General features: G+C 40.3%; 1 protein-coding gene and 1 pseudogene across 3 annotated transcripts in view; one reads left to right on the top strand and one right to left on the bottom strand.

Annotated features, from left to right (window-relative positions):
- THADA (THADA armadillo repeat containing) overlaps positions 1-15554 on the bottom strand; it is a 322784-nt gene that overhangs the window by 284631 nt on the left and 22599 nt on the right. For all 3 annotated transcript variants that reach the window (XM_068965145.1, XM_068965155.1, XM_068965164.1), the window contains exons 14-16: positions 14274-14397; positions 6613-6764; positions 2223-2436 (exon numbers count right to left, since the gene is read on the bottom strand). In XM_068965145.1, coding sequence (XP_068821246.1) covers positions 2223-2436; positions 6613-6764; positions 14274-14397 — 490 coding nt within the window. The remainder of the gene's footprint in view (positions 1-2222; positions 2437-6612; positions 6765-14273; positions 14398-15554) is intronic.
- LOC138091335 (proteasome subunit beta type-6 pseudogene) lies at positions 2892-3609 on the top strand (annotated as a pseudogene).

Below are 15554 nucleotides of genomic sequence, written 5' to 3'. Positions count from 1 at the left end.
GGGAGGCCTTACAAATAGCTGTGAAAAGAAGAGAAGTGAAAAGCCAAGGAGAAAAGGAAAGATATAAGCATCTGAATGCCGAGTTCCAAAGAATAGCAAGAAGAGATAAGAAAGCCTTCTTCAGCGATCAATGCAAAGAAATAGAGGAAAAGAACAGAATGGGAAAGACTAGAGATCTCTTCAAGAAAATTAGAGATACCAAGGGAATGTTTCATGCAAAGATGGGCTCGATAAAGGACAGAAATGGTATGGACCTAACAGAAGCAGAAGATATTAAGAAGAGATGGCAAGAATACACGGAAGAACTGTACAAAAAAGATCTTCACGACCCAGATAATCACGATGGTGTGATCACTCACCTAGAGCCAGACATCCTGGAATGTGAAGTCAAGGGGGCCTTAGAAAGCATCACTACAAACAAAGCTAGTGGAGGTGATGGAATTCCAGTGGAGCTATTTCAAATCCTGAAAGATGATGCTGTGAAAGTGCTGCACTCAATATGCCAGCAAATTTGGAAAACTCAGCAGTGGCCACAGGACTGGAAAAGGGCAGTTTTCATTCCAATCCCAAAGAAAGGCAATGCCAAAGAATGCTCAAACTACTGCACAATTGCACTCATCTCACACGCTAGGAAAGCAATGCTCAAAATTCTCCAAGCCAGGCTTCAGTAATATGTGAACCGTGAACTTCCAGATGTTCAAGCTGGTTTTAGAAAAGGCAGAGGAACCAGAGATCAAATTGCCAACATCCGCTGGATCATGGAAAAAGCAAGAGAGTTCCAGAAAAACATGCATTTCTGCTTTACTGACTATGCCAAAGCCTTTGACTGTGTGGATCACAATCAACTGTGGAAAATTCTGAAAGAAATGGAAATACCAGACCACCTGACCTGCCTCCTGAGAAATCTGTATGCAGGTCAGGAAGCAACAGTCAGAACTGGACATGGAACAACAGACTGGTTCCAAATAGGAAAAGGAGTACGTCAAGGCTGTATATTGTCATGCTGCTTATTTAACTTATATGCAGAGTACATCATGAGAAATGCTGGGCTGGAAGAAGCACAAGCTGGAATCAAGATTGCCGGGAGAAATATCAGTAACCTCAGATGTGCAGATGACACCACCCTTATGGCAGAAAGTGAAGAGAAACTAAAAAGCCTCTTGATGAAAGTGAAAGAGGAGAGTGAAAAAGTTGGCTTAAAGATCAACATTCAGAAAACAAAGATCATGGCATCTAGTCCTATCACTTCATGGGAAATAGATGGGGAAACAGTGTCAGACTTTGTTTTTTTTGGGCTCCAAAATCACTGCAGATGATGACTAGAGCCACGAAATTAAAAAACACTTACTCCTTAGAAGAAAAGTTAATGACCAACCTAGACAGCATGTTGAAAAGCAGAGACATTACTTTGCCAACAAAGATCTGTCTAGTCAAGGATATGGTTTTTCCAGTGGTTATGTACGGATATGAGAGTTGGACTGTGAAGAAAGCTGAGTGCCGAAGAAGTGATACTTTTGAACTGTGGTATTGGAGAAGACTCTTGAGAGTCCCTTGGACTGCAAGGAGATCCAACCAGTCCATTCTGAAGGAGATCAGCCCTGGGATTTCTTTGGAAGGAATGATGCTAAAGCTGAAACTCCAGTGCTTTGGCCACCTCATGTGAAGAGTTGACTCATTGGAAAAGACTCTGATGCTGGGAGGGATTGGGGGCAGGAGGAGAAGGGGATGACAGAGGATGAGATGGCTGGATGGCATCACTGACTCAATGGACATGAGTCTGAGTGAACTCTGGGAGCTGGTGATGGACAGGGAAGCCTGGTGTGCTGCAATTCATGGGGTCGCAAAGAATCGGACACGACTGTGCGACTGAACTGAACTGAACTGATCTGGCATAGTAAAATTTCTGCAGAGAAAAAAGAACATTTTTGGTAAACAAAACAAGGTCTTATTTAAATAAAAGCTCTAGTAATGTACATTTTCATATGTACTTATTTAACATGAATCCTGTTTAGAAATAATTATAGTTGAATAAACTATGTGCAAAGGAGAAATCCATGATATACTTATATGCTGGTAAACTACTAAGCTGGTAAAGTCTTAAGTAAAAGAAAAAACCACAGAGTAAGTGTTTAACCATTAGATATTCTAATCATATGAAGAGTGAGAGAGTAAGATACTGGTTTTGATAAGGAAAAGCAAAAGGTCATTTCCTCAATACAAACCTATTAATGTGTTACTTTCTACCACAGCAGCAGACTTATCTCCATCTCCACATGCAACCCGCTGAGTTTTTAAGTAAGCAGACAGCGATGATGGCAAAGCATTCTGCCAGATCAAGAAGTTCAGTAGGTAGGAAGCTGTTACACAGTCATATGGTTTGGTGCTGGTACTAAGCTCCAGAGCTGCTTGGAATAAGCCTTGCAGTTTCACTGAACCCTAGGATAAAGCAGAGACTCAGTCATTGTCGCTGAAACATTTCTTTAATTTGAAGGAAAAACACATATTTAAAGACAGAGCTTGCCACACAACTGTAACTCAATATGAACGCTAATTCCCTGAAGATAGGCTGATGTTTTTATTAATTAAATGATTATTAATCACTTCTAGAGATCTTCCCTGGTGGCTCAGATGGTAAAGCGTCTGCCTACAATGAGGGAGACCTGAGTTCGATACTTGGGTCGGGAAGATCTCCTGGAGAAGGAAATGGCAACCCACTTCAGTATTCTTGCCTAGAAAATCCAATGGACGGAGGAACCTGGTAGGCTACAGTCCATGGGTTCACAAAGAGTCGGACACAACTGAGCAACTTCACTTTAATCAGTTCTAGTGATGAAGGTCTTGAAAGTAATTTCAGTTGGGAAATTCAAAAAGAAAAACCTTGCTCGAGGAAGATGGCGGCCACCTTAGTAGCAGCTTGGGGAACCAGGCCAGCACCAGCCTGGGGGCCTGAGGCTATTGCCCCCGACTGGGAGAACCAGGAAGTTTTCACAGGGACCACTATCATGGCCATACAATTTGATGGGGGCGTGGTTCTAGGAGCCGACTCCAGAACAACCACTGGGTCGTACATTGCCAGTCGAGTGACTGACAAGCTGACCCCTATTCACGACTGTATTTTCTGCTGCCGCTCAGGCTCAGCAGCTGATACCCAAGCAGTAGCTGACACGGTCACTTATCAGCTTGGTTTCCACAGCATTGAGCTGAATGAGTCTGCGCTGGTGCACACAGCGGCCAGCCTCTTTAAGGAGATGTGTTACTGATACCAAGACCTGATGGCAGGAATCATCACTGCCGGCTGGGACCCCCAAGAAGGGGGACAGGTGCACTCGGTGCCCATGGTGGGTATGATGGTACGACAGCCCTTTGCCATCGGGGCCTCCGGGAGCTCCTGTATCTATGGCTATGTGGATGCTACCTACTGGGAAGGCATGACCAAGGAAGAATGCCTGTAGTTCACTGCCAATGCTCTCGCTATGGCAATGGAGCGGGATGGCTCCTAGTGGAGGGGTGATCCAACTGGCAGCCATTGCAGAACCAGGGGTAGAGTGGCAGGTACTTCTGGGAGGCCAGATTCCCAAATTCACCATTGCCACTTTACCACCTCTCTGAATCCTGAGATCCTAAGATATAATGAGACATCCCATAAATACCCCATTCAAAATTCAATAAACAGTTCATCAGTGAAAAAAAAAAAAAGAAAAACCTTTTTCTTCAGCAAAAGTATACTTTTTCCTGTAGAAATTCCGCCATGACCATAACCAGATCATCCTCATTATTTCTGTATAGCCCAAAGTTCTTTCACATGGCAAGGTTTATTTTACTGGGCGTCAACCTCCTGCCCTTCTCCCCAGCTGATTCCTATAGAGCTAGTTCAGTGGAGAAAAATACCCATACACATGAAGGCTGAGTGGCAAAGAATTGATATTTTTGAATGGTGGTGCTAGAGAAGACTCTTGAGAACCCCTTGGGCTGCAGGGACATCAAACTAGTCAATCCTAAAGAAAATCAACCTTGAATATTTACTGGAAGGACTGATGCTGAGCTGAAGCTCCAGTACTCTGAACACCTGATAGGAAGAGCCAACTCACTGGAAAAAACCCTGATGCTGGGAAAGATTGAGGGCAGGAGGAAAAGCAGGGGGCAGGGGCAGGGCGGGTGACAGAGGATAAGATGGTTGGATGGCATCACCGACTCAATGGACACGAGTTTAAGCAAACTCTGGGAGATAGGGAAAGACAGGAAAGCTGGGCAGGCTGCAGTTCATGGGGTCGCAAAGAGTCAGATACGACTTAGCAACTGAACAACAACAATGAAAATACAAACTCATCAGGCTGTTCCTGGCAAAGCTCCACATATATGTGTGAAAAGTGAAGTGATAAGATCAACCTCAGAAATTCTGCATCAGCTCCCACAACTGTATCTCATCTAAATATCCACTCACACAGCCTGTCCTCAAGAAGACAGAACAAAGGGCAGTTCACTGTAATAACACACGGAAGGGCATGGGGCTGAGGACAGAAGACATGGATCCTAGTCCCAGCTCCACGGTTAACAAGTCGTCTGTTTCACCACTCAGGGTTTTGTTGCTCAATAATATTCAATCTACTAAAATTATCTCATAACTGTTTACTATAAGGAGAAAAGTCATTATAAATGTAATTTTGAATTTCATCATAGATATACCAATATTTAATAATATCTTCAAATATCAGGTAATAGATTCAAATATAGCTTACTTTTACTTATATTCTTTGCTGTTTCATGCTTAATTTTTTATGACCTAAAAAACTGAAAGACACTGGTCAGAAGCTCAAATCTAAATAAACACTAGAAAGAAATCAATCAAGCATCTAAATCATTTTTTGTAACTGACAATAAGTCCCTAAACTGCCTAACTAGCCAATTAGTAAGAAACAAAATAAATAGCCTTTGGAATTTAAAACAGCATCTTTGTTCTTTCATTTCAGGACAGTCAAAACACAACAAAAAGACCTTGGATATGTAGCTCCAAAAGAAAGAAGTGCAAGAGACTAGGTGAGTAGTAAAGTCATTTATTTGAACGATATGCCATCAAAATATGAATATACAGGTCCTTAGAGAGATTAGGCCAGCATCCAAACAATGTTTTCAAGTTAACTATATTAAAAAGTTAATTATATACTACATAAGTTCTACTCAAAGACTTTGAAAGTATAATGCATAATTAATATTTTAAAGTCTCAAATGCCTATTCTTAGGACCAGTTTACTAATACACAAGCCAGACCAAATATATAACCACTAGAATCCTAGAGCAAGCCATATGTCCTAAGTTTCCTGAATTCTATAGTTTGTGTCTCTATACCATGCACGTTTATCAAAATAGTTACACAGTTCATGTGAGAACCAGGTATTTCATATAGGTACCATAATATATACCTTTCCTCACTCCAGGTACTCTCAAAATAGTCAAGAATGAGGCATAGTTATATATATGATACAAAGCTACAGTGTGATGAAAGGTAAGAGGCAAGGGCTGGTAGAAGGAGATAGAGAAAGAGAAAGCATCTTCTTTAAAAAACTCATAAAGTACAAAAATGAGCAGCCTAACCATTGAAGAAGCTTCTGTTCATCAAGGCCCCTGAAAGACCACCAGGACAGGCAGACACTAGAGAGCAGCTCTCAATTTGAAGCCAAATCAGAAGAGATGTCTGAGATTTTGCAATGTCCTCCAGAAGCAGTGGAAACACCTTGGGCTCTCTGACACGTGCTCCTACGGAACCCCGCTGCATCTACAAGAGCCTAATAGCTGCAGCCCAGACCATGGCTCAGCTGCTACCCCTGAAGGCTCCCATGGCCTCTACAGAGCTCCCAAGGAGCCACAGAGAAGCTCTAGAGCCAGGTACCCCACAGCGACTGATGACTTCCCTGCCCAAGATTAGGTCTCAAAGGTAGCGTCAAATACCTGGGCTATCGGGTCCCCTGAAGACCCATTCCCAAGCTGTGCCTTCATTCCTGAGCCCATCTTTGATTTTCACCCTGAGGTAGGACGAGCAAGGCATGAGGAAAAGCATGGGAGCTGGGGTAGAACGCCCAGGGAGAGAATTGTTGTTAACCTCAAGTACTCTGAGTTTCAGTCTCAGTTTAGCTATTGCTTGTTGGAACATCAGAAACATGTTCTCTACCTCACTTACACGCACTTCCCAGTCCACGAAGCAGAGAGATTATCTCAAAAAAAAATCAAGTTACTGTAAGTGATGTGTTTTGATCGAATATTAACAGGTCCAGGGGAAATGGGGCGACCACGGTTTACTGAAATCTATCAATAATCTTGTAAATAAAACCTACTGCTTCCTACACTGCCCTTTTTATCAAAACAAGTTTTTTAAAAAGCAAAGCTCACTGATCTGGATTTTCTTTCTCTTACAATATTTCCTCCTGCCCCACCACCCATCCCTACCTTCACCATCCCACCACCTGCAACTGCAGAGATAATAATGATAACTGAAACAGAAGATGCAAGAAGGCAGAAGCAAAGAGCCTAGACAATCCACAGACTGCTTTATCTGCTGCTGAGATAGAAATTTTTCATGCATACATCACATTTACACTTACAGAAGAAAAGTCCAAATACCTGAAATTGTACAAATGTTTTTGGCAACTTCATTAGAAGATCAAATGCTAAAATTTTCACTTCTTCAAAAGTGCCAGTTAAACATTCCATTAGTGTTTGGAAACGACCAGCATCAATATCATGACTCAGCTGATACACTGTTTGGACTCTACCTAAAAATTAAAAAAAAAAATTTTTTTTTAAGTGAATAGTAAGAAAAGGAAATCAACATTTTGAAGTTATTTAGCCAAATTAACAGAAAATTAGTATAAAAAGAACTCACACCTTATACTTCACTCACAATAGCATAAAAAATATTTTCAGTAATTTACAAAAATGATAAAATAATAAGTATTACAGTTCTACAGAGAAGATATATTTTTTAAATAACCATTTTTAAAACCTGAAGAACAGTTCATTTACAATCTTCTGCTGATTTCAGGTGTGCACCAAAGTGATTGTTACATACGTACTTGTTTTAGATTCTTTTCCATTACAGGTTATTAAGAGATATGTGCTACACAGAAGGTCCTTGTTGGTCATCCATTTGATATATAACAGTGTGTATATGTTAATCCCAAACTAGTAATTTTCCTCCCCCCTCCCCACCCCATGAGCCCCTTTGGTAACCATAAGTTTGTTTTCTATGTCCATGAGTCTGTTTTGTAAATAAATTCATTTGTATCATTTTTTAAGAATTCCACATGTAAGTCATGTCATTCATTTGTCTTTCTCTGCCTGACTTCACTTAATATGATAACGTCTAGGTCCATCCATGCTGCTGCAAATGACATTCTTTCTGATGGCTCAGTAGTATTCCACTCTGTGTGCATGTGTGTGTGTGTTTACACATCATTTTTATTCATTCGTTGATGGGCATTTAGGCTATTTCCATATCTTACTACTGTAAACAGTGCTGCTGTGAACATGCATGTATCTTTTTGAATTAAAGTTTTCATCTTTTCAGATATATGCCCAGGAATGGGATTGCAGGATCATATGGTAACTCTGCTCTTAGTTTTTTAAGGAACCTCTTACTGTTCTCTGGGCTTCCCTGGTGGTGTTGCAGTAAAGAATCTCATGCAAAAAGTGAAAGTCACTCAGTCGTGTCTGACTCTTTGCAACCCCATGGAGTAAACATGCTTAGAATTCTCTAGGCCAGGGTACTGGAATGGGTAGCCTTTCCCTTCTCCAGGGGATCTTCCCAACCCAGGGATCAAACCCAGGTCTCCCATATTGCAGGCAGATTCTTTACCAACTGAGCCACAAAGAAAGCCCAAGAATACTGGAGTGGGTAGTCTATCCCTTCTCCAGGGGAGCTTCCCAACCAAGGAATTGAACTGGAGTCTCCTGCATTGCAGGTGGATTCTTTACCAACTGAGCTATGAAGGAAGCCCTGCAATGCAGGTGACCCAGATTTAATCCCTGGATCGGGAAATCCTCTAGAGGAGGGCATGGCAACCCACTCCAGTATTCTTGCCTGGAGAATGCCATGGACAGAGGAGCCTGGTGGGCTACAGTGTCCATGGAATCACAAAGAGTTGGACTTTAATCCATTTTGAGTTGATTTTTGTATATGGCATTAGAGAACGTTCTAGTTTTATATGTTTACATGTAGCTGTCCCAATTTTCCCAGCACCACTTTTTAAAGAGAATGTCTTTTCTCCAACATATATTCTTGCTTCCTCTCTTGTAAAGTAACTGACTGTAAGTGCATGTGTTTACTTCTTTTTATTCTGCTCTATTGATCTATATGTCTGTTTTTTTGACAGTACCACATTGTTTTAATGACTAGTTTTGTAGTAGTCTGATGTCAGGGAGTGTTACTCTTCCTCAAGATTGCTTTGGCTATTTGGGGTCTTACATGTTTTCATTCAAATTTTAAAATTTTTGTTCCAGTACTGTGAAAAATGCCATTGGTAATTTGATAGCCATTGCATTTAATCTGTAGGGCAGCATGGCCATTCCAGCAATACTGATTCTTCCAATCCAAGAACATGGTGTATCTTTCCATTAGCTTGTAACATCTTCAGTTTCTTTTGTCATGTCTTAAAACAGTTTTCAGAGTAGGTCTTTGGCTTACTTAGGTAGGTTTATTCCCAGGTATTTCACTCCTTTTGATGCAATGATATACGGGACTGTTTCTGTAATTTCTCTTTCTGATATTTCATTATTAGTGTACCCAGCAGGTTTACCAGATTCATTACAGAGTTCTAGTAGTTTTCAGGTAGCATCTTTAGGATTTTCTATGTATAACATCATGTTATCTGCAGATAGTGACAGTCTTAGTTCTTTTCCTATTTGGATTCCTTTTACTTCTTTTTCTTTTTCTGACTGCCATGGCTAGGATTTCCAAAAACCGTGTTGAATAAAAGTGGTGAGAGTGGGCACCCTTCTCTCGTTTCTGACCTCAGAGGCAATGCTTCATGCATCTCGCCACTGAGTATGGTGTTAGCATACATACATCTGTTGTACGTGGCCTGCATTATGTTGAGACATGCTCCCTCTCTGCCTACTTTCTGAGGGGTTTTTATTGAAAGTTTTATCATAAAAACAAAAGGGAGAGAAAAGACCTACAAAAACAAATCCAAAACAATTAATAAAATGACAAAACGAACATACATACTGATAATTATCTTCATCTAAATGCTTCAACCAAAAGACATAAACTGGCTGAATGGATACAAAAACAGAACCCAGATATATGCTGCCTGCAAGAGACTCATACAGATCCAGAGACAGACACAGACTGAAAATGAGGGGACAGAGAAAGGTATTCCATGCAAATGGAAATCAAAAGAAAGACTGAGCAGCAATACTAGCATCAGACAAATAGACTTTAAAATATAGACTGTTATAAGAGACAAAGAATGACCCTATATGATGATCAAAGGGTCAATTCAAGAAGGAGATTTAACAGTTATAAATATATGCTGCTGCTGCTGCTGCTGTCACTTCAGTCGTGTCCAACTCTGTGCAACCCCATAGATGGCAGCCCACCAGGCTCCCCCGTCCCTGGGATTCTCCAGGCAAGAACACTGGAATGGGTTGCCATTTCCTTCTCCAGTGAAAAGTGAAAGTGAAGTCACTCAGTCGTGTCCGACTCTTAGCAACCCCATGGACTGCAGCTCACCAGGCTCCTCCATCCATGGGATTTTCCAGGCAAGAGTACTGGAGTGGGGTGCCATTGCCTTCTCCGTATAAATATATATGCACCCAATATAGGAGCACCTTGATATATAAGGCAAATGTTAACATAGAAGGAGAAACTGACAGTAACACAACAATGGAAGACTTCAACATCCCACTTACATCAACAGCGGACCATCCAGACAGAAAATCAGGAAGGAAACACAGGCTTTAAATGATACATTAGACCAGATGTTCTTAACTGTTAAAGAGCATTCTCTCTAAAAGAAGCAGAATACACATTTTTTTCAAGTGCACATGGAACATTCTCCAGGATAAATCATATGCTGGACCGTAAAGCAAGCCTCAGTAAATTTAAGAAAACTGAAACTGTATCAAGCATCTTTTCTGACCACAATATAATGAGGCTAGAAATCAACTATTAGAAAAAACCTGCAAAATTCAAGCACATGGAGGCTAAACGATATGATACTAAATGACCAACGGCTCACTCAGGAAATCAAAGAGGAAATCAAAAAAGTACCTAGGGACAAACGAAAGAAAATAAATATTTTTTAAAATTTATTTAAACCTACTTTATTCTCTTTCAAAAAGTTATATATTATATAAAAGATAACTAAGTGATTTTTCAACTAACCAAGTACAAATAATTTAAGAATCCATCTTTTTAAAAAACCCTTTGTAAGCCTTCTTATCCTAGAATCCAAAGTCCTACCATGCTTTAGGTGAACAGACACAGAATAATCAAAATAATGACATATCTTAATAGCATTCCTGGGCATCAACAATAAAGAAGGAATCTTTTTGTCATTCAGGTAAAAAGTTCAATTCATTTACATAGTGAGAAAAAAATCAGGCTGGCTTCATTCTTTGCCACAGGCATGTGTAGTGACAGAAGACAGTGGAACAACGCTAACTAAATCCTTAGGGAAAAGAGGAATAATGAAAATATATGTATCAAAATCCTATTCCAGTATCAAGCATCAGTTCAGTTCAGTTCAGTCGCTCAGTCATGTCCGACTCTTTGCAACCCCCTGAATCGCAGCAAGCCAGGCCTCCCTGTCCATCACCAAATCCCGGAATTCACCCAAACTCATGTCCATCGAGTCAGTGATGCCATCCAGCCATCTCATCCTCTGTTGTCCGCTTCTCCTCCTGCCCCCAATCCCTCCCAGCATCAGAGTCTTTTCCAATGAGTCAACTCTTCGCATGAGGTGGCCAAAGTATTGGAGTTTCAGCTTCAGCATCAGTCCTTCCAATGAACACCCAGAACTGATCTCCTTTAGGATGGACTAGATGGATCTCTTTGCAGTCCAAGGGACTCTCAAGAGTCTTCTCCAACACCACAGTTCAAAAGCGTCAATTCTTTGGCACTCAGCTTTCTTCATAGTCCAACTCTCACATCCATACATGACCACTGGAAAAACCATAGTCTTGACTAGACAGACCTTTGTTGGCAAAGTAATGTCTCTGCTTTTCAACATGCTATCTAGGTTGTTCATAACTTTCCTTCCAAGGAGTAAGCATCTTTTAATTTCATGGCTGCAATCACCATCTGCAGTGATTTTGGAGCCCAAAAAAAACAAAGTCTGACACTGTTTCCACTGTTTCCCCATCTATTTCCCATGAAGTGATGGGACCAGATGCCATGATCTTTGTTTTCTCAATGTTGAGCTTTAAGCCAACTTTCTACTCTTCTCCATCACTTTCATCAAGAGGCTTTTTAGTTCCTCTTCACTTTCTGCCATAAGGGTGGTGTCATGTGCATATCTGAGGTTATTGATATTTCTCCTGGCAATCTTGATTCCAGCTTGTGCTTCTTCCAGCCCATTTTAACTAATCTCAAATCATAATCTTTCTATAAAATGATACAAAAACCTACATTAATATTTTTGAGATACAGATGAATGAATTTACATTTCCCATCCTGTATTTTTTAGTCATGCTTCTTTTCTTTCTTTTTTGAAAATATTTATTTATTTCGTTATGTTGGATCTTTGTTGCAGTATGCAGGCTTAGTTGCCCTTGGGCATGTGGGATCTCAGTTCCCCAACTGGGGATCAAACCCTTGTACTTTACATTGGAAGGTGAACTCTTAACCCCTGGACCAGCAGGGAAGCCCCCAGTCATGTTTCTTTAGCCTCCTTCACAGTTAGTGGGTACAGCATGGTTTGCTCTGTTGGCATCACCTCTCAGCTCTTTAACACCATTACTGTGCTATCAGTCACTGTCTAACTATATGTGATTCATTCATTACAAAGATGACACAGGTTTTTCACTTTTAAAGTGCATTTGAATATGTTAAACTATTCTCTCAATTGAAAAATTAGCAGTATAATTCAGCCTAGATATTTCCCATATACCTAGGTATAACTAAAAATACAGTCGATGTACAGAAAACTTTTTGGTAAATGGATAATCAGTCATTCTCAGGTAAAACTTCATTGCTAAATTCAGTTGTAGCGCCACTGAAATTCCATAAACTGATGGGTACTCCTGACTTTATTTATTGTGGATGTCATAACAAATCACCATGACCTTGGTGGCTTAAAGCCACAGAAATCTATCTTCTCACAGTTCTGGAAGCCGGAAGTCTAAAATCAAGGTGTCTACAGGGCCATGATCACTCTCAAGGCTCTAAGGGAGAACTCATTCCTTGTCTCTTTCGGTTTCTGGTGGCTGCCAGCATTCCCCAGCTTACAGCCCCAGCACTCCAATCTCCACCTCCAGCGTCACAACGACTCCTTTTCTTTGTCACACTGCCCTCTGCCTCGCTCTTACAATACCACTTGCAATGGCATTAAAGCCCATCCAGATAATCCAAGATTATCTTAATTTAAGATCTTTAATCGTATCTACAAAAATCCCTTTTCTAAGGAAGGTTCACATTCTCATGAATTCTAAGGATTTGGTGTGGGTCTCTTTTGGAGGTCATTTTTCGGTTTACTACACTTAGCTTAATCAAGAGATCAAATTCATCACCATGAATAATGGGACAAACAAACATCATGCATCTCCTGTTATCATGCCTTGAGAAACACACTACACCACCTATGCATTTTCCTGCCAAAAATGCACAACCTGAATCAAGTCGTAAGAAAACAATAAAACAGCACAAACCGAAATACATTCTTCCAAAATGTTAATGTCATGAAATAAGAACATTTCCAAACTGAAAGAGCACAACAATGAATTGCACTGTGTGATTCTGGATTAGTTCCTGGATTGTGGGGGGAAAAAAAATTCTATAAAAAGCCACTTATTAGGACCACTGGTACAATCTGAATAAGAACTGTATATTAGATAACAGCATCATATCAACATTAATTCTGGAATTTGGTCATTGTGTTATAGTTAGAAAATTTAAAGAACAGTGAGGTAAAGCAAATTTGACAAAATAGCAACTTATGAATCTAAGTAGAGAGGACATGGCTGAACTATTCTTGAAACTTTGCTGTTAATTCCAACGTTTTCAAAACGAAAACTTGAAAGAAATGGGTTTTTTTCAAATGAAGCAAGCTATATTAACAGCAAATTAACTGTCTCCCTGCCAAATAATTACACTTTGCCTAAAAATTTAAACAGAAAAAAAAAATCCGTCTATAGCATCTGGTCCTTTGGCCATTCCCTCCAAAAGAGCAGGACCTTTTCCTGTTTGTCTACAGTCACGGAAGACCGCACACAAACAAGTAATCATCGTTAAAACACAGACACACTTGTTTATGGGGATAAAAGGAATCATCTCCTGTCAAAATGAAAATGAAACAACTCGAAGAGGGAAGTTAAATATTCATCTTCTTGAGTACTTCACAGTAGGAGAAACAAAGGGTACGATTAAACCAGAATGCGTGGAAATGACATCCTTATGTTGACTTTTCAAAACCAGATTGAGATGAATGAAACAGATAGCATATAAGGGGAACCACATTTTAACCACAGAGACTCACTGAGGAATGTTATACATAAAAGAAACTGTTATTATTTTAATTGCTTAAACTTAAGATAACAGATTGGGCACTATTCTAAAACAGCAACACATAAATTAGTGGGATGACGTTAGAAACTCTTCTCATAATAAGCATAATCCATGAAAGCTGCAGTTTCAGGTCTGCAAGTAACAATCACTAAAAAGTTTCTCTCCCGTATGCCCTTTACTGGCAAACTGAATTATCTCCAAGTAAGAATTATATAATGAGACTTCTTGTTCAGTTGCTAAGTCATGTCTGATCCTTTTGCGACCCTATGGACTGTAACCCACTAGGCTCCTCTGTCCATGGGATTTCCCAGGCAAGAATACTGGAGCAGGTTCCTTCTCCAGGGGATCTTTTCAACCTAGGGATCAAATCTGCGTCTCCTGCATTGGCAGGCAGATTCTTTACCACTGAGCCACCAGGGAAGCCCCTTAATGAGACTAACACCTCCCGTAAGAATCTAAACAAAAGACAACCAACCTGAAACTTCAAGAAAAGCAAAATGTTGACAAAGTATGCTTTGCAAGAAAACACTTTTCCCAAACACAACTGAACACTTACCTTCTGGCACAGGAAAAACTTCAGCTATTGAGCCTAAAATGGTTAAAGCTGAAAATCTAGTTGGGTAGGAAGAGCCAGGAAACAATGCTTCAAAGAGACTATTGCAAATGGATGACATGAAATTCTAAAAAAAAAAAAAAAAAATTTACAGTAAACATAATTGTGCTAACTTACAATAGGTATGGAAACAGCGGCGGGGTGGGGGTGGGGGGGCTCCAAAATCAGTGCAGATGGTGACTGCAGCCATGAAATTAAAAGACGCTTACTCCTTGGAAGGAAAGTTATGAACAACCAAGATAGCATGTTCAAAAGCAGAGGCGTTACTTTGCCAACAAAGGTCCGTCTAGTCAAAGCTATGGTTTTTCCAGTGGTCATGTATGGATGTGAGAGTTGGACTGTGAAGAAAGCTGAGCACCGAAGAACTGATGCTTTTGAACTGTGGTGTTGGAGAAGACTCTTGAGAGTCCCTTGGACTGCAAGGAGATCCAACCAGTCCATCCTAAAGATCAGTCCTGGGTGTTCATTGGAAAGACTGATGCTGAAGCTGAAACTCCAATACTTTGGCCACCTGACACAAAGAACTGACTTATTTGAAAAGACCCTGATGCTGGGAAAGACTGAAGGTGGGAGAAGAAGGGGACGACAGAGGATGAGATGGCTGGATGGCATCACCGACTCAATGGACATGAGTTTGGGTAAACTCCAGGAGTTGGTGATGGATAGGGAGGCCTGGCATGCTGCAATCCATGGAGTCGCAAAGAGTCTGACACGACTGAGTGACTGAACTGAACTGAACTACAGGTTATCTTGGAAGTACCACTAGTATCATTCTACAGGGTGAATTTTTTTTTTTCTGCTTTAGAGAGAAAAAAATTTTTTAAGCAATACTAGATGTTCACTTTGCTTGACAATGCAGATTGGCACCCTTGACCATGGGCTCATGACTTCAATGAACCCTATCTTTATAGAGTTAACAAGGAGTACAGAAGAAAACGGAAACATTCCTTAAAAAGACAATGTGTACTCCCACATTCACTGCAGCATTGTTTACAGTAGCCATGATACAGAAACAACCTAAGTATCTATGGATGGATAAACAGATAAGTAAGTCAGACAGAAAAAGGCAAATGATCTCACTGTTTATAGAATAAGAATAAATTAACTGTAAAAAGCAAAACAAAAAAACCAAGCAATACAGAGAACAGATTCCAAAGGTGGAGGGGGGAGGCGTTGAAAAAATGGTACAAGCTTCAAGTTATAAAATAAATAGGTCATGGGATG

This window comes from Capricornis sumatraensis, chromosome 1 (genome assembly GCF_032405125.1).
Source record: "Capricornis sumatraensis isolate serow.1 chromosome 1, serow.2, whole genome shotgun sequence".
In the NCBI taxonomy this organism is placed as follows: domain Eukaryota; kingdom Metazoa; phylum Chordata; class Mammalia; order Artiodactyla; family Bovidae; genus Capricornis; species Capricornis sumatraensis.
Note: the sequence above shows the minus strand (reverse complement) of the source record. Positions and strands in the feature narration are given on the sequence as shown.